This window comes from Pristis pectinata, chromosome 11 (genome assembly GCF_009764475.1).
Source record: "Pristis pectinata isolate sPriPec2 chromosome 11, sPriPec2.1.pri, whole genome shotgun sequence".
In the NCBI taxonomy this organism is placed as follows: domain Eukaryota; kingdom Metazoa; phylum Chordata; class Chondrichthyes; order Rhinopristiformes; family Pristidae; genus Pristis; species Pristis pectinata.
Window position 1 is genome coordinate 45,735,048 of NC_067415.1, and position 25,810 is coordinate 45,760,857.

The 25,810-nt window shown below is 41.0% G+C and overlaps 1 protein-coding gene across 1 annotated transcript in view; it reads left to right on the plus strand.

The window, feature by feature from the left end:
- The window catches only part of tyr (tyrosinase), a 34,744-nt gene extending 10,523 nt beyond the window's left edge, over positions 1 to 24,221 (plus strand). The window contains exons 2-5 of the mRNA XM_052026071.1: positions 4,074 to 4,290; positions 7,303 to 7,450; positions 20,010 to 20,191; positions 23,899 to 24,221. Coding sequence (XP_051882031.1) covers positions 4,074 to 4,290; positions 7,303 to 7,450; positions 20,010 to 20,191; positions 23,899 to 24,125 — 774 coding nt within the window. The 3' untranslated portion in view covers positions 24,126 to 24,221. The remainder of the gene's footprint in view (positions 1 to 4,073; positions 4,291 to 7,302; positions 7,451 to 20,009; positions 20,192 to 23,898) is intronic.
- Positions 24,222 to 25,810: the final 1,589 nt, after the last annotated feature.

Sequence of the window (25,810 nt, forward strand, 5' to 3'; positions counted from 1 at the left end):
AGGTGCAGGGTGTCTTTAAGTTGTGCCGGCTAATTATGAGAAATTCTACCCACTCATTTCTTTGGATCCTCTGCTGTTAGCATTGCTACATGTGCAAGTAATGCAACACAGTGTTGGCACGCTGCCTGCATTGGACAGGTATGGATTAATCACATAATGCCGTCTGCATGTTAATTTTCCATTTCCCTAAAACATGCTTCAGACTGCCTTTGTTTTAAAATGCACTTTCTGCGGTCGTTAAACGGTTTTGAATTCCAGGGAGCTGTCGAGTGGCCTAGTACGTCACTAGCATGAACTTTGACAGGTAAAATGCCTTCATCTCTACTTAGTTGTAATGAAGCAATGCTGAACAATCTGTGTTGGATGCCTTAATATCTGAGTAAAGTTTAAACTGAGAACAGTTTTGAGTTCTGCCACATTTTGATGCACTATTTGATTTATTGTGGTCTTATAATTCAATGAATGTAGGTCAGTTCAGAATTCAGAAGACAATAAATCTAAATATGAAAAAAGGCAGCTATCCAGCTTACATTAAGATGTACTGTAAAGAAATCTGACAGTTCCTATAGGCTTTTTGGTTTTCTTTTCATTGGCCTTTACTGTTTCGTTTATAAAGTTGTCAATGGAAGCTATCATTACTCTATACTTATGAAGCTTTGGTGACATTGAAGTAAAATTCTCCATAGTAACCATTTGAACAGTAGATATAATTTTCAGATGTGAAATTTTGAGAAGTGAAATAGATAACTGCATAAAATATTTGCAGAAGAATAGGAGAGCCACTAAAGATATATGGACCTTAGAAGGTGACCACAGGAGTGGATATATTAGAATGATTTGAACTTTACAGTTCCATCCAAATTTCTAATACCAAAAATATCTGAAACTGTTTGTAATCCTGAGGTTGGAACTAATTATCTAGATTGCATAAGTTCAAATACCATCATAGCAGTAGGAAAACCTGAATTTAATTAAAAAGTCTGGAAACAATAACTTTTCCTGATGCTTTCGGATTGTTCTAAAATCCCAATTGCTTCATTGATGTCCTCAGTAAGCTGCCTTCTGGACAGTATGTGATTCTTGTCTCACGCCAATGTCCATGACAATTGAATAGCTCTTAGCAATTTAGAGCACCTAATAATGAAATAACTGCTAATTTTTCCAGTGATTTCCAGAGGTGGGAATAAACACAAAAACAATAAATCCTTCGGGGTGAGCTGCTTGCAATGGTAATGAACCAAAATTGGAGTCATGGCTTCATTGGCCATTTCTTTATTAATTTTGAATGCAAGAAACTGGCAAAGGTTTCCCAGTGCAGTGGCATTAGCTTAACTCTACTTTGGATACAATGGAGATATTTTTGGCCCAAAGTATATCCTTAATAGTTGGTTTTAACCATTGTGGTTGTTAGAATGGAACTTATAAGTCAAGGAATTTGGTCAAGTGTGGGAGGAAATATCAAATACATGTTCTAAATTTCAGCATTTCTCACTTTGGGAGTAATCTTCAGCTTGTCCAGTCCTGATGAAGGGTCTCATCCCGAAACATCGACTGTTTATTTCCCTCCATAGATGCTGCCTGACCTGCTGAGTTCCTCCAGCATTTTGTGTGTATATTTTCAACTTCATGACTTGGATAAAAAGTGGCAGGGTAGCAAAATCACTGAACCAATCTGCCCTACATTTCTACGGACTTGAATTAAATTGAGTCCAAACAGAAACTGTTGGCACTACTCAGCAGCATCTCTGAAAAGAGAAATGGAGTAAATGCTTCACATTTATAATCTCATGTACTAATTGAGGGTGACTGGCCTTGAAAATTTTCTCTCCACAGCTGCTGCCTATTCTCATGAAAACTCCCAGTTTTTTTCTGTTTTTATTGTTAAGGTTTGTGTTGATTATTGGATTTTTGTTGGATCTTGGTGAGGTGTATAGGGGTGGGGGTGTGTAGAAGATGTGCCTAGGAGGGGACATACTGTTGGGAATGTCAGTTGCTAATAGGATTTGGAAATAATTTAGTGAGAAGTTTAAGAAATGTTTTTTGATTGTCAATTAATATGTGTTGTGTGAAAGGCTTTCTAAATGTGACAAAAATATGGCAGATGTTGATGGTAGATCAATAAATGTTAGATATAGAGTGACTCTGTGGCATGCAGCTATGACTGTACAACATAGTTCCACTCCGCTTCAGGCATAACATTTTCATAGAAGAAATTATTATGGATAGGTCCAAAATGTACCAATTAAACAGAAAACCCAACCAACAAAACAGCTACCACTTTTAAAAAACAATTAATGCACTCAAAATATTACTTTGGAAAGTCATTTTAGCTGCATTTTTGTGAGTTAGGAGACAAATATATAAAAATATTCTCAACTAAGAAATCAGACTGGAAAATAATTCAGAATCAGGTAATTAAATCTATATGTGTGTGGGTGCATTTATGACCTTAAGTTGGTGGACTATGCTGATGAAAATCTTTTACCAGTTAGTGGTACTTTTTGTCAGACCCTTGAATCGAGGAGATCAAGTTCCAAAATCTATTAATGTCACATTTTGAACCATAATATCTGCTGGGGCAAATGCATGGATCAGTGTTATTAACCACAATTTCCAGAATGCATTTAGGCTGTAAAGGCTGTGGAAGATGACACTTAAAATTGATAGCCTTATTTTCATTCATAAATAGACCCCACCCACCCAGGACATTCTCGCTTCTCTCCTCTTACATCAGGTAGAAGATACAGGAGCCTGAGGACACGTACCACCAGACTTAAGGACAGCTTCTACCCCACTGTTCCCTTATACGATGAGATGGACCATGACCTCACTATCTACCTTGTTGTGACCTTGCACCTTATTGCACTGCACTTTCTCTGTATCTGTGACACTTTACTCTGTGCTGTTATTGTTTTTACCTGTACTACATCAATGCACTTTGTACTGACTCAATGTAACTGCACTGTGTAATGAATTGACCTATATGATCGGTTTGTAAGACAAGCTTTTCACTGTACCTCAGTACAAGTGGCAATAATAAACCAATACCAATACCAAATAGGTTATGTCGTTTTGAAGGCACACTCGGATTTTCTGGTTGTTCATTGATAAAAAGGAATTCTCTCATGTACAGTTTTATGAGTTACAAATCACATTCAGGAAATATAATATTCTCTGGAGTTCAAACCTTTTCCATTCACTACATCCCTTAAATGATTAAATACATAGTACTCTTGAGATCTTGTGATTTGAGTGTGGATATAAAATTATGCTTCAGACTAATCTTTCTAGATCACCTCTGGTGCTCAATTCCTTGCCTCTCCTAAACCTTTGCTCTGCTCCTCAACCTCTCTCACATTGGCATCCACAATCCTTACTGCAACACTCTCCAGCAGTGCTACCACTTCCCACTGTGGTCTTTGCTACGAACTTCTTCATTGCACCCTGGTTTCTCACTCTCAGTAAGACCATGTTGAAGATCACAAACACAAACTCAGAGCCCCCATGAGCAATACTGTAGGAGATAATGGATGTCATGGAAATTGGTTCATCTGTGATGCACATGCATACCATGAAAATTAGTGAGTTCAAATTCTCATTTCAGTCTTTTTTTTAGACAAGGTATAGATTAGTTATAACCTGCTCCTTGCTCTTATTAACAAGTATTCATGACTATTCATCATCAAGTATTTGCCTTTAGAAGAAGTAGAAAGTTGCAGGTCTGACAAACACCAAATCACGGCCAACAGCAAAAGGCTGGCATTTTGTCATTCTCATTAAGGATCCTAGAGATCATAGACATAGAAGCATTGAGAGGAATATGTAATCCACCTTCCTGACAACATAGTAAGCCACAGAGTCCTGGAATCTCCTGGAAGTTGAATATTTCTTTAGCAATATACACATCTGTGACATAGTTCAAGGCATTTCCAACATACTACATTATACGTAAATTCTCTAATGCTATTGCAAATTCATGGAATTGAGTTTAAAAAAGTAAAAATATCCATTTCTTGTTCTTAATATAGTTTTTCTTACTATATAATATTAAATATTTTAACTTTTTGACACAGGTGATTTGCACCAGACCAGATGATTATAATCGCCGTGGAGTTCTATGTGATGGCTCTCCTGAAGGACCCATTCAGCGAAATCCAGGGAACCAGGATCGCAGTCGGACGCCAAAGCTTCCAAGCTCATTGGAAGTGGAATTTTGTTTAAGTCTGGCTGAATATGAAACTCCGCCCTTTAATAAGTTCGCCAATTACAGCTTCCGGAATACGTTGGAAGGTTTTCATTTTATGTTTTGTATTTTAGTTTCTGTATGCTTTAGTTGGATTATCTATTCTGTGACATAGATTATCAAAATGAATTTGACATGCCTGGATAAAGTTAATTTGCTTAAGACCTTATGAAGTGCATCAATTTGTGCAAAGAATCTCAGAAGTATGGTAGATCTATGCACCAAAAAGTCCAGAAAAATAACAGGAAGAGCAGGTTTCATACTGAAAGATTTGGATAGATTTTACACCTGGCCGGGATGGCTACTATTTTTGCAAAAAACTTCCTACCTAAATTGCAGCAAATGTTCAAACATCCATGACATAAAATTATATAATCATACATCACAGAATGGGTACTTCCATTGCAGATTTTTTGTTTCCTTTTCAAGTCAATTGATTATTGTCAATATTGTAGAACTGATGTTTTAAAAATGGAAAGCAGATTTTTTTTATTTTAACCCATGTTCTTGAGGTAGGATGCAGAGTGTATAGATGTAAAATCTGCAAATATTTTACAGTTTGTTATTGTACAGTTTTAGTAGGAATGCAAAAGATTATAACTGGATTTTTGTGAATTTTTATTGCCTTGGTGAATAACTGCAATGCAATTTACAGATCGTACACATTGTAGTTACTGTGCTCTAGTGGCGGAGGGAGTGAACGTTTCGGGTTGTTGATGGGGTGCCAATTAAGTGGCTCGATGGTGCCAAGCTTCTTGAGTGTTGTTAGTGGCAAGTGGAGAGTTTTCCACCACACTCCTGGCTTGTGTTTTGTAGGTGATGAAAAAGCCTTGGGTTGTCACTCACCACAGGATACCCATCCTCTGACCTGCTTTTGTAGTCACAATTTTATGTGCTTAATCCAGTTGAGTTTCTAGTCAGTAGTGACCCACCCCCCCCCCCCCCCCCCACCCACCAGGGTGTTAATAGTATGGAGTTTAGAGCTGGCAAAGCTACTAAATGTCAGAGGTAGGTGATTAGACTCTCTTGTTGGAGAAGGTCATCGTCTAGTAATGGATGGTGCAAATGTTATTGTCACCATTCAGCCCAGCCCCAAATGTTGTCTCGGTCTTACTGCATGTGCTGCTTCATTTGCTGAGAAGCTCCACATGGAATTGAGCATTGTGTAATCATCAATGGACATCCTCATCTCTGATGGAAGGAAGTCATTGATGAAGTGAGGGATGATTGTTGGGTCTAAGACACTGTCCCAAAGATGTCCTGTAGTGATGTCTTGGGGGTGGCATGATTGACCTCCAGCAACCACAATCATCTTCCTGTGTGCATGGTATGACTGAAGTACTTTCCCCTTGATGCCTATTTGATTTCAGTGTTTACCCAGGCTCCTTGATGCTACTCTTGGTTAATTACTACCTTGATTTCAAGGGCAATTAATATTACCACAACCTTAATATTTAGTCCTTTTGAACATATTTGGACCAAGTCATTGATCTGAGTGATCCTGGCAAAATCAAACTGAGCATCAGTGAGCAGGCTGTTGGTGAGTTAGTGCTGCTTGACAAGTCACCTTCCGTCACTTTACTGGTGAGTGAGAACAAACTGATTGGGCAGCAATTAGCCAGATTGAGTTTGTCCTTTTCATGAACAAGGCATACTCAAGCAATTTTCCACATTATCAACGCTGTGACTGTACTTGAACAGTTAAGGTAGAAGTGTAGCTAGTTATGGAGTGTAGATCCTCCATGTGGAAGCACATTCCATATACGCACCATCTTCTGCCTGAAGTTGCCCCTCAGGGCCCTTTGGTTCTCTCCCCTCTCACCTTAAATTGTTCAAAGTGGCACTGCTCCCGAAAGAGTTATAAATTCTGCTCCAGAAGATTTTTCAAAGGAAGCTGCTGTCATTTGGTGCTCCAGTAAAATTTCAAATACAAATCACATTGAGGATGGTTTCCAATCCGTTAGTGTAATCAACCATGGCACACACATGCAGATGTAAACAAAAATAAATTGGGAACTTCCACACTGAAGAACAAAGCATTTACACAACATTGGCCCTCATTCATGTCTGAAAAATTGTAAAGAGGGTTCCACAATCCACTTAGAACACTGTGTAACCATTTCCCATTACTCTATGGCATACTTGCATTAAAAGCCAGCCTGAAAATCCCTCCTGGGGATCCTTAAGTTCCAAGGAAATGGTGAAGCCATTCACCGTTGTTTCATAGTTGTCAACTTGTTAGTCTGTCAAGAAGTGGGAGACAGCCACTGAACATTGCTCGCTCCATATCCTATTCAGAAAGTGATGAAGTTACAGCAATAGAGCACTTGGCATCTGCATGTCTGCACTGAAGACTGGGCAATTTGACAGATAAGCCCTGCTATAGCTTGCAAGAAACCAGTGGCATTAATGCCCTTTGCTTCACACTGATGGATACAACCATTTCTGGTCTAGATAAGTCTTTAAACTCACCTTTCAGTGAATGCCACAGTTTTGTGACATCCTCTCCTGCTAAATGGAAATATCAGAGAGTGGTCCTTGCTGGCATGTCCAAGGATATGTCCAGGATTTTGGGTCTCAGGGTAGTGATGAGCACAATCAAGTTGCTCAGATATTGTTGTCCTTCTTATTCTTTTCTTGCAAACTCCTTTCCCTCATCCAAATCCTGGATGAACAGAATCACTGAAGGATTCCACTTTGTATGTGGTAACGTAAGTGGAAGCAACCGTCAAGGAGAATGAAGGAGAATGCTAGAAAAAGTAATGTTACATAATATGAATATGGTCTTCTAGCCAACAATAAGGACTAATACATTAGATAAAATACAGAGCAAATGCTGCTCTGCAATAATTTTACTATTTCTTCACAAAGGGTGGTGCCTGAATCCTCTTCCTTTGTCAACTGGCTTCACGTGAAAAGATTGTGTTGTAACCCATTTATTGTCTGGCCCAGCATATACAGTATTCTATGTTATTTTACTGTTCCTTAACAAGTTAAAGGTTAATTTGTACAATTGGCTTAATTATCAATTCAAACCAATGTAACTTCTTTGTGAACAGGTTTTGCCAACCCAGGCGATGGGATAGCTAATGTATCACAGAGCAGCCTGCATAATGCCCTACACATTTACATGAATGGATCGATGTCCCGAGTCGGTGGTTCGGCAAATGACCCAATCTTTTTACTTCATCATGCTTTTATTGACAGGTGAGTGTAATTGACAGTAAGCTCCATTTTCTCCCATTTCCTTGTTGATTCCAATTCATTTGAAGCTGCATTAAAAAATTGGAATGATTTAGCCTATGGTTGTTCACCTTCCCATTGCTCCACCTATCTTTATGCTCAACCACACCTTCACTACCACCACCTTTCATCCTCTTTGAAGGCTGTTCTCCATAGTATAAAACAGCACTTTAGGCACCACCCTGGGTTTGGTACATGACCACAGGGTGATTATCAGCTGGTCATAGAGTTACTATGAGTAACAGGTGGAATATTCAGGTGTGACACTTTGATTCCAGCTGTCAAATAATCCTGCAGCACATTACCTGGTCCAGACCCATCATTATCCCAGACCGAAAAGGCCAAATATCAATTGAAAAACATCAAGACCTCAAGAGCTGATGGGATCACTGAATAAGTTTTAAAACTTGACAAAATGGAATTTAAGAGACAAAATTCACAGCCTCATTTCCTGTAGCTTGCAAGAGGAGAACTTGACACTGGATTTCAGAGATTCCATATTAGTGATCATCTTCAAGAAAGGAAACAAATCCAGCTGTGGTAACGAGAGAGCAGTCTCCTTATTGTCTGCCACAAGAAAAGGGTCATCCTCAAGCCCCTTCTTTGAGTGGCCAAGATGTTAATCCCTGAATCATAGTCTGGATTCTGTCCATCAAGAGTCACAATGGATATGATCTTCACAGTGCGATAGCTCCAAGAGAAGTGTGGGGAGCAGCAATAACCTCTGTGCATGGCCTTCTTTGACCTCAGAAAAGCCTCCAAAAACTCCGTCAGTCAAGAGGGACTCTGGAGTGTGCTTTGCAAATTTGGCTGCCTTTAGATATGTGTTTCTATCATACATCTGCCGCCTGGTGGGAAACATGCCTTGATCTTAATCAGTGGGTCTATAACAGACTCAAACTCAGATACAACAAGTGTCAAGCAAGGTGGTACCATCACGCCAGCATTTTTCTCGGTCATTCACACCATCATCTCGATGCCTCACCTGCACCAAGCTTCCCCAGGAAGTAGTTCTAACCTACTTGACAAGTGGAAAACTAAGATCTCTCCAATCTCATTTATCAAGCTGCTGAACACAGATGATGCTTGTGAATGCATACATTTGAAGGCTGAGCTCTAAATCATTGTTGATCAGTTCTTTGATGCATGCGAGAGAATACATCTTAACACTAAATATCTTCAGAGGTCCTTCTCTTCCCGTGCAGCATCCAAACAATGAAAATCCACGTCAAGACTCAGTAAAATGTAGACCATTGTCCATAAACTGTGAGCCACTTCTCAGCAAAGGCAGAGATCATTGTTTAAGTTCACCATCACCTACAATGGTCCAGCATAGCCTCTGTCTGTCCAAAGAAAAGACTGAAGATCTGCACCTCAAACCCAGAATAAAGCTCATGGTCTACCAGGTAGCAGTGATCCAACTCTCCCACACATGGCTGAAATATGGATTATCTACAGCAGGCTCCTCAAAGCACTGGAGAGGTTCAGTATTATCAATGTTGTCTTCACAAATCCTCCAAATCCACTGAAAAGCAGATCAAAGTGAGTTTCCTCTCACAGGTGAATATCCCTAGCATTAAGGCCTTAATTACGATCAGCCACACCAGTGGGCAGGCCATGTTATTTGCATGGCAAACATCAAACTCCCAAAACCTTCTTTCTGCTCCAGGTTCCATCACAGCAAGAGACACCAGGACAAAGAAAGAGTTCAAGAATGCTTTAAAAAGGTGTAACCTTCATGGGAATGCGAGGTGTTCTGGATGTAGGTGGGAAGGGACTGGACAAGGGGAGACAGGATAGGGTCAAGGTATGTGGAGATAAGTTCAGTGCGGCAAGAGCAGGCGGGAATAATGGACCTACCAGGATAGTCCTGTTTGTGGATCTTGGGTGAAAGAGAGAGTGTTAGGTGCTGGGTTGGGGTACTATCAGCTTGGAGACTGTGGAGGGGAGATCTCCTGATGTGATGAGATCTGTGACAGTGGGGGAGACAGTCACCCGGTGTTTATTGGGGTGGTCATGGTCCAGGAGTAGATATGGAGAGATATCTGCAAGCTGCCACCTGGCCTCTGCAAGATAGAGGTCAGTCTGCCAGACTACGATAGTACTATCCTTGTCTGCGCTCCTACCCTTGAGTAGGTTGCCCCAATGCAGGGTTTTGACCTGAAACATGGTCAACTCCTTTCTTCCCACAGATGTTGCTCGGCCCGCTGAGTTCCTCCAGCATATTGTTTGTTGCTCCAGATTCCAGCACCTGCGGTCTCTTGTCTCCATGACTCATGGGAATCCCTGGTCTATGACTGCTCAAAATGAAGGAAGGGCATTTTGGATGACACTGAGATCCTTGGATCCCTTTGCCCAGAACACCTGGATGATTGTTTTTCTGTCTATAGAGATGTTTTGATACTAGAGCTACTGCTTTCCTTAAAAAGAAACTGTTCCAATTGGTGGAAACACCAAGAACCAGAAAATATTGAGTGAAAGTGATTGGTAAAATAAGCAAAAGTGATACAAGGAAAAACTTTCTTACACCGTGAGTGGTTAAAACACAGCCAATGAGCATAGTGCAGTCTGATTCAGTAGTGGTGTTCATCAGGGAGTTGGAGAAGCACTTAAAGGAAATCAAAAATATGAGGCTATAGGGATTGTGTTGGGTATTGAAGTTAGAAGGAAGCCAAAATGGACTAAATGGTCTCCTTCTGTGCTATAACCTTTATGTAATATTGTGATAGCTTTTCTTTTAAGCTGTTGTGAATAAATTGGCTGGAGTGTTTGTACTTCAGAAGTACTTCACTGCCCAAGTTGCATGTTTGGCTGCTTTGAGATTGCAAAGGGATCCATAATATCCTTCACAAAAAGTCATGCATGAAGAATGAAATATGATAGCAGATCCTACCCTAGATGGTATAACAACAGTTAAACTGACTTTGCAATTGCTGTAAAGATGTATTGTGACCTCAGTTCATATTGAATCCTTACATAAAGATGACTGTCAATCCTTTCTACAAGGTAATGGCCATGCACAATGTCTGCCCTCCAGCTTGCTGAGGGCACTTAGAAGATTTCAGATTGACATACATTTTAAATTCTTATGTAATTTGGCGTGACGCGCACACACACACACACACAGAAGGATGTTGGAATGGTTATCAAGTATTTTTCTGGTTTGTATGTCCCCCACAGGATATACCTGCTGAATAACATTGACATTTCTTTAAATACCATTTTCCACTGAAAAAACACTCTCTAAAATCAATAGCACATTGATCAGATTATCAAACCTTGGATAGGTATGACCAACCTATTAAATAAATAGGAAAATCCACAGTTCACTGGGGAAATTTCTCCTTCTTTCAGTCATAAATGGTTGACCTGTTATCATAAGATAGTTTGAGACTGCCCACCCTCTGCTCTCTCAGTATCTAAACTCTGTCAGTCTCTCACCAAAGATCAGACAGTGCATGATAGATTGCTACTTCTGCTTGTTTCTAGCTGATTGTTTAGTTATTTCTTCTATGGATTTTTTTACAATGCTTTATAGGGGTTCAGTAGTCTGCTTCAAAAAGAAAATAGTATCCATTGAGTCTGAGAGATATTGCAGCCATGAGGAGAAATTTATTCATGCAAATAGTGGTGAGTCTATGGAATTTTTTACCTCAGAGGACTGTGATGGTTCTGTCATTGAGTTCATTCAAGACAAAGCTCAATAGATTTCTGGATATTAAGGGAATCAAGGGATATGAGGATAGTTCAGGAAAACTGCATTGGAGTAGAAGATTAACAATGATCTTGATGTATGGCAGAGCAGCTCAAAGGGCCAAATTATCTCATCCTGAAACTATCGCTTATATTTTTTATATATAATTCCTGCTATACCCCCATGTATTTTTATATCACACGTTAAGCCATAAACAGAAAAATATATTGAATCCTGGAGTGTGATCCCCAAACATTAATAAAATCATGAAATCTCTTAATTATGTTATTTAGTCATATTGAAACAGTAGCATTTGGACAATGTTACTTTTTAGTTTTTTGTACTCTTTGAAATTGTCAACACCTTTTAGGTCAATGTCAACTTTAGTGAAATACCTGGTTGGTAATCAAAGGTTGGCATGAACACACAGACTGGATGAACTGAATGCCAGATGATCAACAAGAGAACAATAATGTAATGTCTTAAAGATTCAGTATTGCTAGATTATTACCCAGATTTGGCAGTGACAAGTGAACAAGCTTGACAGACTTCTGTGCCTGACAATTGAAAACAAAGAATCAATATTCTGAACACAAAGAAGAAACAAGCAAATGAAGGCAATTACGTCTATTTTCCTCCAATGATCTGAAATGACCAATATAAATTTATCCAGGGATACCCTGTTGACATTTTTGTGTGTAAAATGGCTCCCAGTTTAACATCACCTTTAGTCACACTAAATATAAACAGAAAATGCTGGAAAAACTCAGCAGGTCAGGCAGCATCTATGGAAAGAGAATCAGTTAACTTCCTCCTTTTTTAAACAAAATAAACTTTATTCGTAATAAAAGACAAACTATATACAATAATAAAACAGTGCAAACCTTTATATTCGTGTACAGGTCAATCATCAATCATTAGTGTTACGTTTTGTAACAAACCACAGCACCAATGCCACCCGTGTGGCTCCCTGGGATGATATCCCAATCCCATATTTACAATCTCTAAGGGGCTTCCTCGCCTGACCCCGCCCCTCCCTCTCCAGTGGCAGAAGAACCCTAAACCGTTGTCCTTCCCCACCAAGCCCTCGCATTGGCTGCACCCAGCTTCAGTGTGTCCCTCAGCACGTATTCCTGCAGTCTGGAATATGCCAGTCGGCAGCATTCCCCTACGGACATCTCACAGTGCTGGGAGCCCAACAAGTTTCGGGCAGACCAAAGGGCGTCTTTCACCGAATTGATGACCTTCCAGCAGCAGTTGATGTCCGTCTCCGTGTGTCCCTGGGAACAGCCCGTAGATCAGAGAATCCTCTGTTACGCAGCTGCTGACGATGAATCATGACAAGGAACCTTGCATCTTTCGCCACACCCTCCTCGCAAACCCACAGCCCGCAAAGAGGTGGGTGACCATCTCGTCCCCAGCGCAGTCCTCCCGGGGGCAGCACGTGCCGGGACTGATGTTCCGACCGTGCAGGAAGGATCTGACTGGGGGGGGCCCCTCTCACCACCAGCAAAGCGAGGTCTTGGTTCTTGTTGGTGAGTTCTGGCGATGAGGCATTCTGCCAGATGGTCTGGACAGTCTGCTCAGGGAACCACCCCACAGTATCCATTGAGTCCTTCTCCTGCAGTCTGCAGGATGTTACGTGTTGACCACTGCCTGATGGACTTGTGGTCAAAGGTGTGGGTCTGGAAGAACTTTTCCATGAAGGACTGGTAGTGCGGCAACATCCAGCTGACTGGGACATTGTGCGGCAACGGGGCCAGGCCCATCCTTCGCAACAGCCGGGACAGGTAGAACCTCGGCACGTAGTGACACTTGGTGCCCACGTACTTTGGTTCCACGCACAGCCTGATGCAGCCACAGACGAAGGTGGTCATCAGGGTGAGGGCGACATTGGGGACACCTTTACCCCATTGTCCAGGGACTTGTGCATGGTGACCCGTCGGACCCGCTCCATCTTGGATCCCGAGATGAACTGGAAGACAGCACAGGTGATTTCCAAGCCGGAGGAGCGAGGAACAGGCCACACCAGTGCGAAGTACCGCAGCCCTGAGAGCACCTCACACCTGATGAACAAGTTCTTCCCAGTTATCGATAGGGAGCGCCGTTCCCACAGTCCCAGTTTCTGCTTCACCTTCCCAATCCGCTCCCGCCAATTTTTGTTGCACGCCTCAGCCCCTCTGAACCAGATCCTCAGCACCTTCAGATAGTCAGGCCTGACGGCAAAGGGGATGTTGGATTGGTTGGGCCAGTTGCCGAAGAGCATGGCCTCGCTCTTCGCCCGGTTAACTCTGGCCCCTGATGCCAACTCAAGCTGCTCGCAGATGCTGATCAATCTACGAACTGACCTTGGGTCTGAGCAGAAGACAGTGACGTCGTCCATGTACAGGGAAGTTTTCACCTGGGTGACCCCACTGCCTGGCAACGTCAACCCTCTGATGCTCTCGTCCTTCCTGATGGATTCGGCGAAGGGTTCTATACAGCACACGAACAAGGGAGAGAGGGCAGCCTTGCCTGACTCCAGACTTGATGGGGAAGCTGTCTGTTTCCCACCCATTGATTTGGACTGCACTACAGATGTCTGTGTAGAGCAGTTGGATCCAGATTTCCATTGTCTGCAGATTTTTTTCGATTATCATTTAGCTACAATCAGACTTCTCACATTTGTGATGTACCAGGGAGACCCACTTTATGCTCATGCTGACCCACTGACACCTTGGAATAACCTAATCTGCATTTGAAGTAGGAAACCGCCAATACTGCAGCTGCTGTAGAAGAGAATAGCAAAATGATAGTTCCATACTCTCTGATAGTATAATGATATCCTCCGGGTACCATGTTAAAAGCTGGACAGTGAATTTTATTTGTAGCTAAACGTGTGATATTTGTCAATAGTGTTTTCTCACCGAGGACACACTCTGTCTTCTTGTGTGGCACCGCCATTGTGCTAAATGGGTTGGAGTCAGAACAGATTTGGCAGCTCAGAACAGAGCATCTGTTCACCATTAGCAGCAGCAGAAATACATGACTAACCTCATGGCCTGACATATTACTTACTGTATTATTGTTGTCAAGCCAGGATCAATCCTGACTTAGTGCAGAGTGCAGCAGGGCACGCCAGGTGCAGCTCCAGGCTGAGGTGGCCTTCAGGTAATGTGGCAACACAGAACTATATGCAGACTGAACAGCAAAAAGAAAATGTAATAGAGCTAATCAGTCTCAGAACCAATGGATCAGATGAAAGCTCTCCAGTCCTGCCAGATTTAAGCAGCTAATATGAAGAAGCAGTTCCAGGAACATCTCCAATGTAAGCGATGGCGGGGCCATGAGTGAGAAAGACAAGGCTGAAGCCTTTGCAATCTGTCCAGCCAGAAATGCTGTGTAGATGATCCATCCTGGCTTCCTCCTGAGCTCCCCACCATTACAGAAACCAGTTTCCAGCCAACTCAATTCACCCATTTTCAGTTATGGTAATGACATGTCAGTTTTCATGGCTGGAGTTAAGTGATCTACCAGGCTCTGCAGAAGAGAAAAGAGAATTTTAGAGAAAAATATAACCTATATAAATATTGATATTGCATATTATTTTTAGTCACTCATCGATCTGATATATCCAGGAACATATGAATACAAATAAATTCTGGAATAAAAAGCTAGCATGTTATCAAGAAATGACAATGAACACGAGATGCTGTAAGCACAACATCCTGGCTATAATACTGATGACCTGCTCTCCAGAACTAACTATATGTCCAGAAAAACAAGGGATTGCAGACGCTAGAATCTAGATAAAAAACAGTATGATGAAAAACACTGTGATGCTGGAGGAACTCAACAGGCCAGGCAGCATCTGTGGAGAAAAGCAGGCGCTCAACGTTTCAGGTCGGGACCCTTCTTCAGGACTGAAAGGGGAAGACCAATGTATAGGAGGGAAAAGCAGAGCAGTGATAAGGTGAACAAAAGAGGGGAGGCGGGGTGGGCACAAGGTGGTGATAGGTAGATGCAGGTAAGAAGAGAGGGAAAAAAGGGGTAGAAAAAAGAGAGAGAGGCTAGGAAAGGGAAGAAGAGAAGAAGCATGGTGAGGGGGGAGTGTGTGTGGGGAAGGGGTGTGGGGATTACTTAAAGTGGGAGAATTCAATATTCATACCATTAGGCTGCAAGGTTCCAAGATGGAAAATGAGGTGCTGTTCCTCCAGTTTGCACTTGGAATTCTCCTGGCAGTTGAGGAGGCCGAGGACTGACATATCAGTGATCGTGTGGGAGGGGGAGTTGAAGTGACTGGAAACGGAGAGATGCAGATCGTGGTTATGGACTCGATAACTGTACGTCCATCCAAGTTGTTGCAGTAACAGTTACAACAATGACATCTAATCAAAAATGTGGAAAATTTACCAGGTAATCCTTATCCACAAAAAGCAAAACAAATGCAATCCAATGAATCACTGCCCAATCAGCCAATATTCGATCATCAGCAAAGTGAGAAGGTGTCATGGACAATATTATCAAGTGGTACTTACTTACCAATAACCTGCTCATTGATGCCCAGTTTGGGTTTTCATAGAGTTATACAACACAGAAACAGGCCCTTTGGCCCAACTCGTCCTTGCTGACTAAGTAGTCTACCTGAGCTAATCCCAATTGCTTGTGTTTGGTATTGGTATTTGTATTAGTTTATTATTGTCACATGTACTGAGATACAGTGAAAAACTTTATGTTTTGCATGCCAACCAGACAGGTCACATCATACATAATTACATCGAAGTAGTCAAAGGAAAACAGAATGCAGAATGTAGTGATACAGTTACAGAGAATGTGCAGTTCAGGTAGACAAATAAAATGCAAGGGCTATGATGAGGTAGATTGGGAAATTCAGACTTCAAGAGCTTACCCTTTAGCGTATCCTTCAAGAGTCTAATAACTGTGAGATATAAGCTGCCCTTGAGTCTGGTGGTTCATGCTCTTGGGCTTTTGTATCTTCTGCCTGATGGGAGGGGAAAGGGAATGACTGGGATGGGAGGGGTCCCCCATTATGTTGGCTGCTTTCCCGAGGTAGTGGGAAGTGTAGATGGAATCAGTGGAAGGGAGGCTGGTTTGTGTGATGGACAGGGCTATGCTCACAACTCTCTGCGATTTCTTACGGCCCTGGGCAGAGCAGTTGCCATGCCAAGCTGTGATGCATCCGGATAGGATGCTTTCTATCGTGCATCCATAAAAATTCGTAAGAGTCATTAGGGACATGCCAAATTTCCTTAGCCTTCTGAGGAGGTATAGGCATTGATGAGCTTTATTGGCCATAGTGTTCATGTGGCTAGACCAATACAAATGATTGGTGATATTTACACCCAAGGACTTGAAGCTCTCAACCATCTCCACCGCAGCACCATTGATACAGACAGGGGTGTGTACTCCACCCTGCTTCCTGATATCAATAAGCTTGAAAGAGCGCAGAGGAAATTTACAAGGATGTTGCCAGGACTCGAATACCTGAGTTATAGGAAAAGGTTGAATAAGTTAGGACTTTATTCCCTGGAGCGCAAGAGAATAAGGGAAGATCTTATAGAAGTATACAAAATTATGAGGGGTATAGATAGGGTGAATGCATGCAGGCTTTTCCCCCTCAGGTTGGGTGGGACTAAAGCTAGAGGACACAGGTTTAGAGTGAAAGGTGAAATATAAAAGGGGAATCTGAGGGGGGATATACTTCACTCAGAGAGTGGTGTGAGTGTAGAACGAGCTGCCAGCGGAAGTGGTAGACGTGGGTTCAATTGTAACATCTAAGAGAGGTTAGGATAGGTACAAGGATGGGAGGGGTTTTGAGGGATATGGTCTGGCTGCAGGTAGATGGGACTAGGCAGAAGATCAGGTCGGCATGGACTGGTTGGACCGAAGGGCCTGTTTCTGTGCTGTAGTGCTCTATGACTCTAAGTCAATGATCAGCTCCTTCATTTTGTTGACATTGAGGGAAAGGTTGTTGTTTCGAAACCATGTCACTCGACCCTCTATCTCCTTCCTGTACCGTCTTGCTGTTGCTTGAGTTCCGGCCCACCACAGCGGTGTCATCTGCAAACTTATAAATGGAGTTGGAGTTGAATCTGGCCACACACTATTGAGTATATAGGGAATATAGTAAGGGGCTGAGGACGCAGCCTTGCCAAGCACCAGTGTTGAGGGTAATCATGGAGGAGGTGCTGTTGCCTTTCTTTATTGATTGTGGTCTGTTGCTCAGGGAATCAAGGATCCAGTTGCAGAGGCGGGTGCAGAGTCCTAGGTCTAGGAGTTTGGAGATGAGTTTGTTTTGGATTATGGTATTGAAAGCAGAGCTGTAGTCAATAAACCTTTACTATTTCTGAACCTGTCTAAATGTCTTTTAAATGTTGTAATTGTACTCACCTCTCCAGCTTCCTCTGGCAGCTCGTTCGATATACCCACTACCCTCTGTGTGAAAAGATTTGCCTTCAGGTCCCTTTTAAATTTTTCCCCTTTCACCTCAAACCTATGCCAAGTATTTTTAGAGTCCCCATCTCTGGGAAAAGACCATTATCTATGCCCTATTCCAGATTAATGACATCCTTTCTGTAGCTGGGCGACCAGAACTGCACACAGTACTCAGGTGTGGTCTCACCGGTGACTTGTACAGTTATAACATGACGTTGCCAGTACTACACAGCTACAGACCTCATCACAGCTAAGGTCCAAACATGAACCAAAGAGTTAAATTCCAGAATTGAGGCATGCATAACTACCCTTGATGTCAAGGCAGCATTTATCTGAGTGTGGCATCAAGGTGCTCAGGTAAAACTGAAGCCTGAGAGTAGCAAGAGAAACAGTCAGCTATTGGATTCATGCACAAAGGAAAATGGTTGTAGTAGGTCAATCATCCCAGTCCCAGGATATCACTGCAGGAGTCTTTCTAGCGTCTTCATCGATGATATTCCTTACATCTTAAGGTCAAAGGTGGGGATGTTCAATTATAATTGTACAATGTTCAATTCCATTCACAATTTCTCAGATAATACATGCAACAGGATTTAACATTATCATCACTGACTTTCCCATCATAAACATTCTGGGGTTTACCATTGACTAGAAACTCAACTGAACCAGCCAACATAAATGCTGTGACTTAAATAAAGGAGCCCTGGTTAAGCTGGAGGCAATGGAATCAGGAGGAAAACTCTCAACTGGTTGGAATCACACCCGGCACAAAGGAAGATGACTGTGATGGTTGGAGGTCAATCATCTCAGCCACAGGACATCTCTGCAGGAGTTCCTCAAGGTAGAGTCCTCAGCCCAACCATCTTCAGTTGCTTCATCAATAACCTTCCTTCAGTTGTAAGGTCAGAAATCGGGATGTTCGTTAATGATTCCATAATGTTCAGCTCCATTCATGATGCCTCAGATAATGAAGCAATCCACATCCAAATGCAGCAAACCTGGATGAAATCCAGGCCTGGGTTGATAGGTGGCAAGTAAAATTCATGCCACACAAGTGCCAGGCAATGATAATATCCAACAACAGATAATCCAGCTATCACTCCCTGACATTCAATGACATTACCATCACTGAATTCCCCCACTATCAATATCCTGGGGATTGTCATTGACCAGAAACTGAACTTGAGTAGTCATGTACCTCTTACCTACAAGAGCAGGTCAGATGCTAGGAATCCTGTGGTGAGTAACTCACTTCCTCACTCCCCAAACCTGCCCCTATCTACAAGGCTCAAGTCAGGAGTGTGATGGAACAATTTCTATGACTGGATGAGTGCAGCTTCAACAACACTCAAGAAACTTGACACCATACAGGACATAGCAGTCCACTTGACAGGCATCCCATCCACAACCATTCACTTACTCCACAACCAGTGCACAGTAGCAGCGTCTACAGGACCATCTACAGGATGCACTGCTGCAACTCATCAAGACTCCTGAGACAGCACTTTCCAAACCTACAAGCTCTACCAGCTAGAAGGACAAGGCAGCAAAAGCATGGGAAACACCACCACCTGGAAGTTGCCCTCCAAGCCACACACCATCCTGACTAGGAAATATATCGCCATTCCTTCAACGTTGCTGGGTTAAAATCTCTTAACAGTGTTGTGGGTATACCCACACCTCAAGGACTGCAGCAGTTCAAGAAGGCAGCTCACCACAACCTTCACAAGGGAGTCAGAGGTGGGTAATTAAATGCTGGCTCAGCCTGAGAAGCCTGCATCCCTTGGATACATTAAAAAAAATCCATTGAAGTTATTCAAGTGTTTCATATCAACTGACTAAACCATATACAGTATATGAGCCAAGATATCACTATATATTTTCTCTTAAAATTACTTAATTTTATTTAAAGAACAAGCAGGTTGTTCATCTAATGCCTTTTGGATCCACATAGCGTATCAATTTACTCAAAAGTAATGAAATACATTTGAAGTTACTGCTGAAGGGGAGAATGGAAACAAAACTACATGTGGTAAGTCTAGGGTCCTCCAACTACCAGTGAGATAAATGAGCGGATTACTTGTTTTAGTAACATTGAATCAAAACACCAGAGAACTATCCTGCTCATCTTCACAGACAGGAATTGGCTCATTCCTAAAACATTCTCGAAGATGGATGACTGGGCCTCAGTTTAACATCTCATCCAAATTGTAACACCTCCAATAAAGCCACTTTAATTTAGGAGACACACTCAAATTTCCAGAGCAGGCTTTGAACCTATCATCTTATTGAATAGTAGCAAGTGGGCCAAAATAAGAAAAGGTGAATGTGATTGCAATCCAAATAAGCCTCAGCTATCAGAATTCTAACAGTTTTTTTTCCTGCCAACTGCAGCATATATGAGCAATGGTTACGGAGACACCAGCCACTTCAGATGACTTTCCCAGCAGCTAATACACCAATAGGCCACAGCCGTGACTATTACATGGTGCCCTTCATTCCAATTTACAGAAATATTGAATTCTTTGTTTCAACAAGAGAACTTGGATATGATTATGATTATTTGGTTGAATCAGGTAAGATCCATTTCCTTAAATATTTTTCTGCGTTATACAAGCATTATTTATCGTGAAGTAAAACATGTGAAGTTAAATTCCAAAGTGTGTGGTTATCCACTGGAAGGAAAAATGGGAAAACAGAACATTATTTAAAGTTAATTAAATGTTGGTGCTCTGCAAGATCTGCATGTCTCCATGCAAGAAAGATAGAAAGTTAGCACAGTTTCAGTAAGTAATTAAGCAGACAAATATAATGTTTGCCTTTATTGCAAGGGGAATGAAGTACTTAAGGAAGTCTTACTAGAGCTGTATAGGATTTAGGAAAGGTCACACTTGGGGAATTGCGAACAGTTTTATTCACCTTATCCAAGGAAGCATATGCCTGTCTTGGAGGCAGTGCAGAGAAGATTCAGTAGACTGGTTCCTGGTGTGAAGGGGTTTTGGAGATTTATCAGGAATGTGGTGTTGAGGGCAAGATCAGATCAGTTGTGATTTTATTCAGTTTGGGAGGATGCTCAAGGAGACTTTCTGCTTCTGCGATTTTATTTGGGCGCAGCAGGTTTACACAAAGCAACAAGGGACCAGATGTTTTGCATTTAGTATTAATTACAGGTTAAATATTGGGCAGCAAACCAGAAGAAACATCCCCCCCATCCCCCCACTGAATAATACTATGGGATCTCTGAGGTGAAATTGAGGGACTCAGTTGCTCAGTTTAACATCGAAATAACACCATGCCCCACAGGATTCCTTCAGCATTGTATTGAAGTGTTGGCCTAAAATTTCTAATTAATTCTGTGGAATGAGACTTGATGTTACAAGCTTTTGACTTGGAGGAAGGGTGCTATCACTAAGCCAAGACTGGCACTTTGGGATTATGCTGCTAACTGTTACTGCCAGCTTTTTGGCACCTCTTCTATCATTTGCAGTGTAAGGACAATATTCTTCTTCATGTGTGTAGTCTGTGAATCCTTCCCTCAATGTTATTTCTGCAAAACTTGGCATTTTAAACTCAGCCTCCATAAAACTGGAGATAAGGATCTATACAGCAGCAGTTAGATGGGTCTTGGCCACTGCATTTATTGTCAATCCCTAACTGCCCAGGAGAAGGGGGGGGGGGGCAAACCTCCTTCCTGTACTCCTACTGTGTCCATGTGGTGAAGATAATCTCACAGTATTGTTACGTAAGAAATTAGACTGAGTAATGAGGAAGGATTGGTGGTATACTTTCAAATGATTATGGTGCATGAGTTAGCATGGAATCTGAGGGGTGTGCTGTTTCCATGCCCCTTCTGCTTGTGTTTCCCTATGGTGTAGAGGTTGCAAGTTTATAAGGTACATTCAGATAAGTTGTAGTGAGTTGTTGCAGTGCATCTGGAAGAAGCAAAACAGTGCAGCCATGTTGCACCAGTGATGGAGGAAATGAAATGGATGGGATGCCGGATCAAACACGCTGCTTAAACTGGAAGGTGTTTAACGTATTTGTCCAAAATTTGGGTTTTACCCATTTCCAGTGGGCTAATTGGGTGCTAGATTTTGCTCTAATATCGAATGGAATGTCAGCCATAAAGGTCGCAAATCCTTGTTTTATCGTGCTTTTTTTCCTTTTAAGAAGCTTTGAAACTCGATCTGTGTAACTAAGCAAGCCACTGCTGTGTTCTGACTCATGGGAAATGAGTCAGTGCTATTAAAGAGCTGCCATGAAAATGAGGGGAAATTGTGACAAATGGTAAGAGATTGCAAAAAATAAAATGGGGGCAGGAAATGGGTTAAGGAGTAATGATATCCAGACTGTTGGTGCAGACACTTTTGACACATAGGGTGAACAGCTGCCACCATGCCATAGGTGGCATCAAACAACTACAGGCATTGGTGCAGTAAGGGTTTCAGATCTAGGCATCGTGAAATGAAAATATCAGATGTTTTGGAAATGAGAGTTTTAATACTTTAAAAAGAGGTGGGTGATGACGTTGACTAAACAAAATATAAATCATGTGATTTACCACTTTCTGTCTGATATATCCTTTGTTGATTGAGACTTAAAAGTGAATTAGATCCAAGTTCTCTCAGTAAGTAATTAATGAAAACTTCACCTGCCCATGCACAAAATACAAAATGGCACATTACAAAAACCACATTAGGTGAATCATAACAGAAAGCACCTGCTCAAATTTTTCAATGGGTGTGCCTCAAACAGTAAGTGGGCACAAGCACTTCAAAACATCAGAGTAGTTTAACAATAACTGGTTCGCTCCTTAATGGTAGCACACTACGTGGGGAGAGCTTTAAGAACAAAGGTACAGAATTGTAGTTGTGATTCCCTAGCCAGCATAGCATTTAACTTAAATTTTCAAACTTGTGGAACAGACATAAGGGCAGCAGGTGCTGGAAATTGATAAGAATAAAAATTCTGCGACAATTCTTGACAAACCTCAAGGAAGACCTCGATATACAATTCTTTACAGTAAGACCACATCAATGTTTATTTGCGCACAATACAATCTGATAGTTTGCATTAACCTGCCTTCACCTCAAAACTGAGCTCCAGTAATTAGAAATGTGCTATTAACATGGGTAAAATCTATGGAAATTCATATTTGTAATTGGTGCAGTTTCTAAACACAAATTATATACCCTTGCCATTATATATAATTACTTGTCATTATATGCTGCATCAAGTGACTCCGTTCTTATTGAATTCTATCTCCCTTCTATATTGGTAAAAGCAGTGTTGCTACTGTCCCCAAGGCTCCAATATATACGACGACTGTCCCATGTTATGTCTCCTGGCAGAAACTAGTTTCACTTGAGCAGAACAGTAGCAAAGTCTGCTTTGCTCACTCTTTTTAAGTAGCCCTATTGACCTACAATGCAACCAAGCAGCACCAAAAGATAAGTTTTACTCTATATTTATATGAGTCAGATATTCTGCACTTACACCACAATACAGATGATTTCTTCACCCCACTCAGCTCTGCAGCACCCATCTTTTGTTTTATCTTGGGGCCTCTGCTCTTTGAGGAAAGTGGCCAGAAATTCGTCTCAATGTCACACATGAACTGCTTGTACAGGATAGGTGCTGCCACTAAAATAGTGTTAAGACTCACAAATCAATTTTGAATCAGACACAGGTGTCTCATGAGATGCATTCTCTTTTCACACTTAAATAGTTCACAACTGAATTCTGTCTCCTTGAATCTCCTTTTTTCATGCATCTAGATCAATATGGTTACATTATGTTTTTCAAGTAAATAGCTTTAAAACCTTTACAAACAATAATCCTTTTGCAATGCTTAATATGCATAATGCAATTAATGGAAGAGGAAGTAAATGCTTGGTTATCGTATTGTAATTTCAGGGTTTTCTAAAGCTCTTTATGCAGTTGAAACACTAAACATATAGTTAGTGTGTCAGCCAATTTGTTCAAGGTTTAAATATATTCTCCATACCGCACGAGATGCGCTTCTTGCCCTCCTTCTTCAATTAACTCAGGACTCAAAGTAACACAAAGCTGTAAAAAAAAACTCAGTATCTATATAACATACTATAAGAGCAAAATCACAAGTTTCTAAGTGTGTTCTGAATATTTGGGGCATTGTTATTCATTACTTGCAGCTGAACAACAAATCAGTAATATCTTCCTGAGATCAGAACACAATGAAAATATCAGAGCTGCTTTATCTTTAATATTTATTAAAAGTTTCTTTTCATCTTGTATATTTCAGTACCACCTTCAGTTTCAGCAATTCTGGCCTTCTATCTACAAGAAGCCAAGCAGATCTGGCCTTGGCTGTTAAGTGCTGGAGTGGTTGGCTGCTTGGTGACTGCACTGTTAAACTGCATTATTATACAGAATTGTAAGAAGAAAGAGATCTCTACCTTTGAAGAGAGACAGCCACTGCTCAATACTCGTGATGAATACCAGGGCGTAAGCTACCAAACATCTATCTAAATTGTCTGTTCAACACAAAAGTAATGGCACGAATAAAAGTGCAAATCATTTGTGAAATGACTATCACACTCTACCTGAAGCCATAAAATTGTTTCATTATCAGACACAGATAAGCCAGCCTCTACTTCTATGAAAATTAAATTCTAGGTACAGATTTTGCCTAATATAGAGATTTTTCTGAAACCACTAGGGGTGTCTCAGTAGTGTACCTCCTGATACTGGCCATTTTCTCCTTATATTTAACCCCATGACAACAATTTAATGTGTTTATTACTCATAGCAAAGAAATAAAAGTACCATGTTGCAGGTGCCACAGATTTAGCTTAGTAAAATGGTAACATTGTATTCTGCATTAATAACATAGTATCAACATCATGTATATGAATTTAAGTCAGTTTATTGAATGTAGGTATCAGCAAGGAAATTGTAACAATGGCTGCTCATTATTTTGGATTCTTATATGAAGGGTACTAGGTAAAGCCTTTGTCAATGGGTAGTAATACAAATCAGTTTGAAAAAAATCTTCTGTAAAATTCGTGAATATTCTGTCAGAATGCCAAAATCAAATGTCTGAAAGGAGTAATTGCAAAACTAGCAAGTATTCAATATATCACCTCATAAAGACTGAAAATGTCAATCTAAGATGTAGGTGTTACTGAAATCTAATTAAATCTTTACAGTTTACTGAGATTACAAGCCATTTAATTGATTAAGTAAACAAATGTGCTACTGTTTCCCTTAAACCATGTGTTGAAAGAAACTAAAAGTTAAGTGAAATACTAGTACAAGGTGGCTATTTCCAGTTACTGGGGAGAGTTGATGATTCTATGCTAGGACGAGCATTCCTAGATGTGCTCTTTAAAATTTAATGATAATTTTGAGGCTCCATTTTATCTATTCCAACAGAATCCCAAAGAAATAATTACTTAGAACTGAACATTTCATCACTCAATGACAGTAGCTCTTTTACTGAAAACTTGGGAGTATAATAAATTTACAGTTGAAAAAATAATCACCCCTGACCTGCTTCCAAAATAACAGTGATGCTAATGACACTAATACATAACTTCAAGCAAGAAGATATTCTACAGAAATACTAGGTGAATTGTCTGCATTTACCTTCATGAAACCAGCACCGTGCCATCAGGTACACCATTGGCCAACATTGAAAAGCACAAAGTTGCTGAATTGGTGCAGCAGGTGCATACTAAACACCTTAGAAAATTATAATTTGTCCATTTCAGTCTAAGTTCTCTATTGATATTGTAATAAATATTAGTTACTGACAAATAACTTCTCTTTTAGTAAAAATTAACTATTGATCTGGAAGTTTGATTGTTTTATGTTTTATTTGTGGCAAATTTTAAAACTAAATTTTAAAAAATCCTCTCTCTTTTTGCCTCTTTCTTTCTATCCCTATTTCTCTTTTTTGACTGAATTCACCCAATCTAAGTTTCTTTCTCGGTCCTTGCAACTTAATTTCACAATTAGTTGATATTAGTTGCTTGCTCCTCAATGCTGGAAGCCCAATTTCCCTCAGTGCCACTATTAGCTCTTTTTCACTAATCTTTCACTCGTCCTACTCCAAAGTGGAGGGCAAACATTAGTCCTCAATCCGTTTAATTATCTAAGGAGGATAACTCAATCATTTTTAAAAAACTGCTTGGGCATCATGGTGAAGCCAC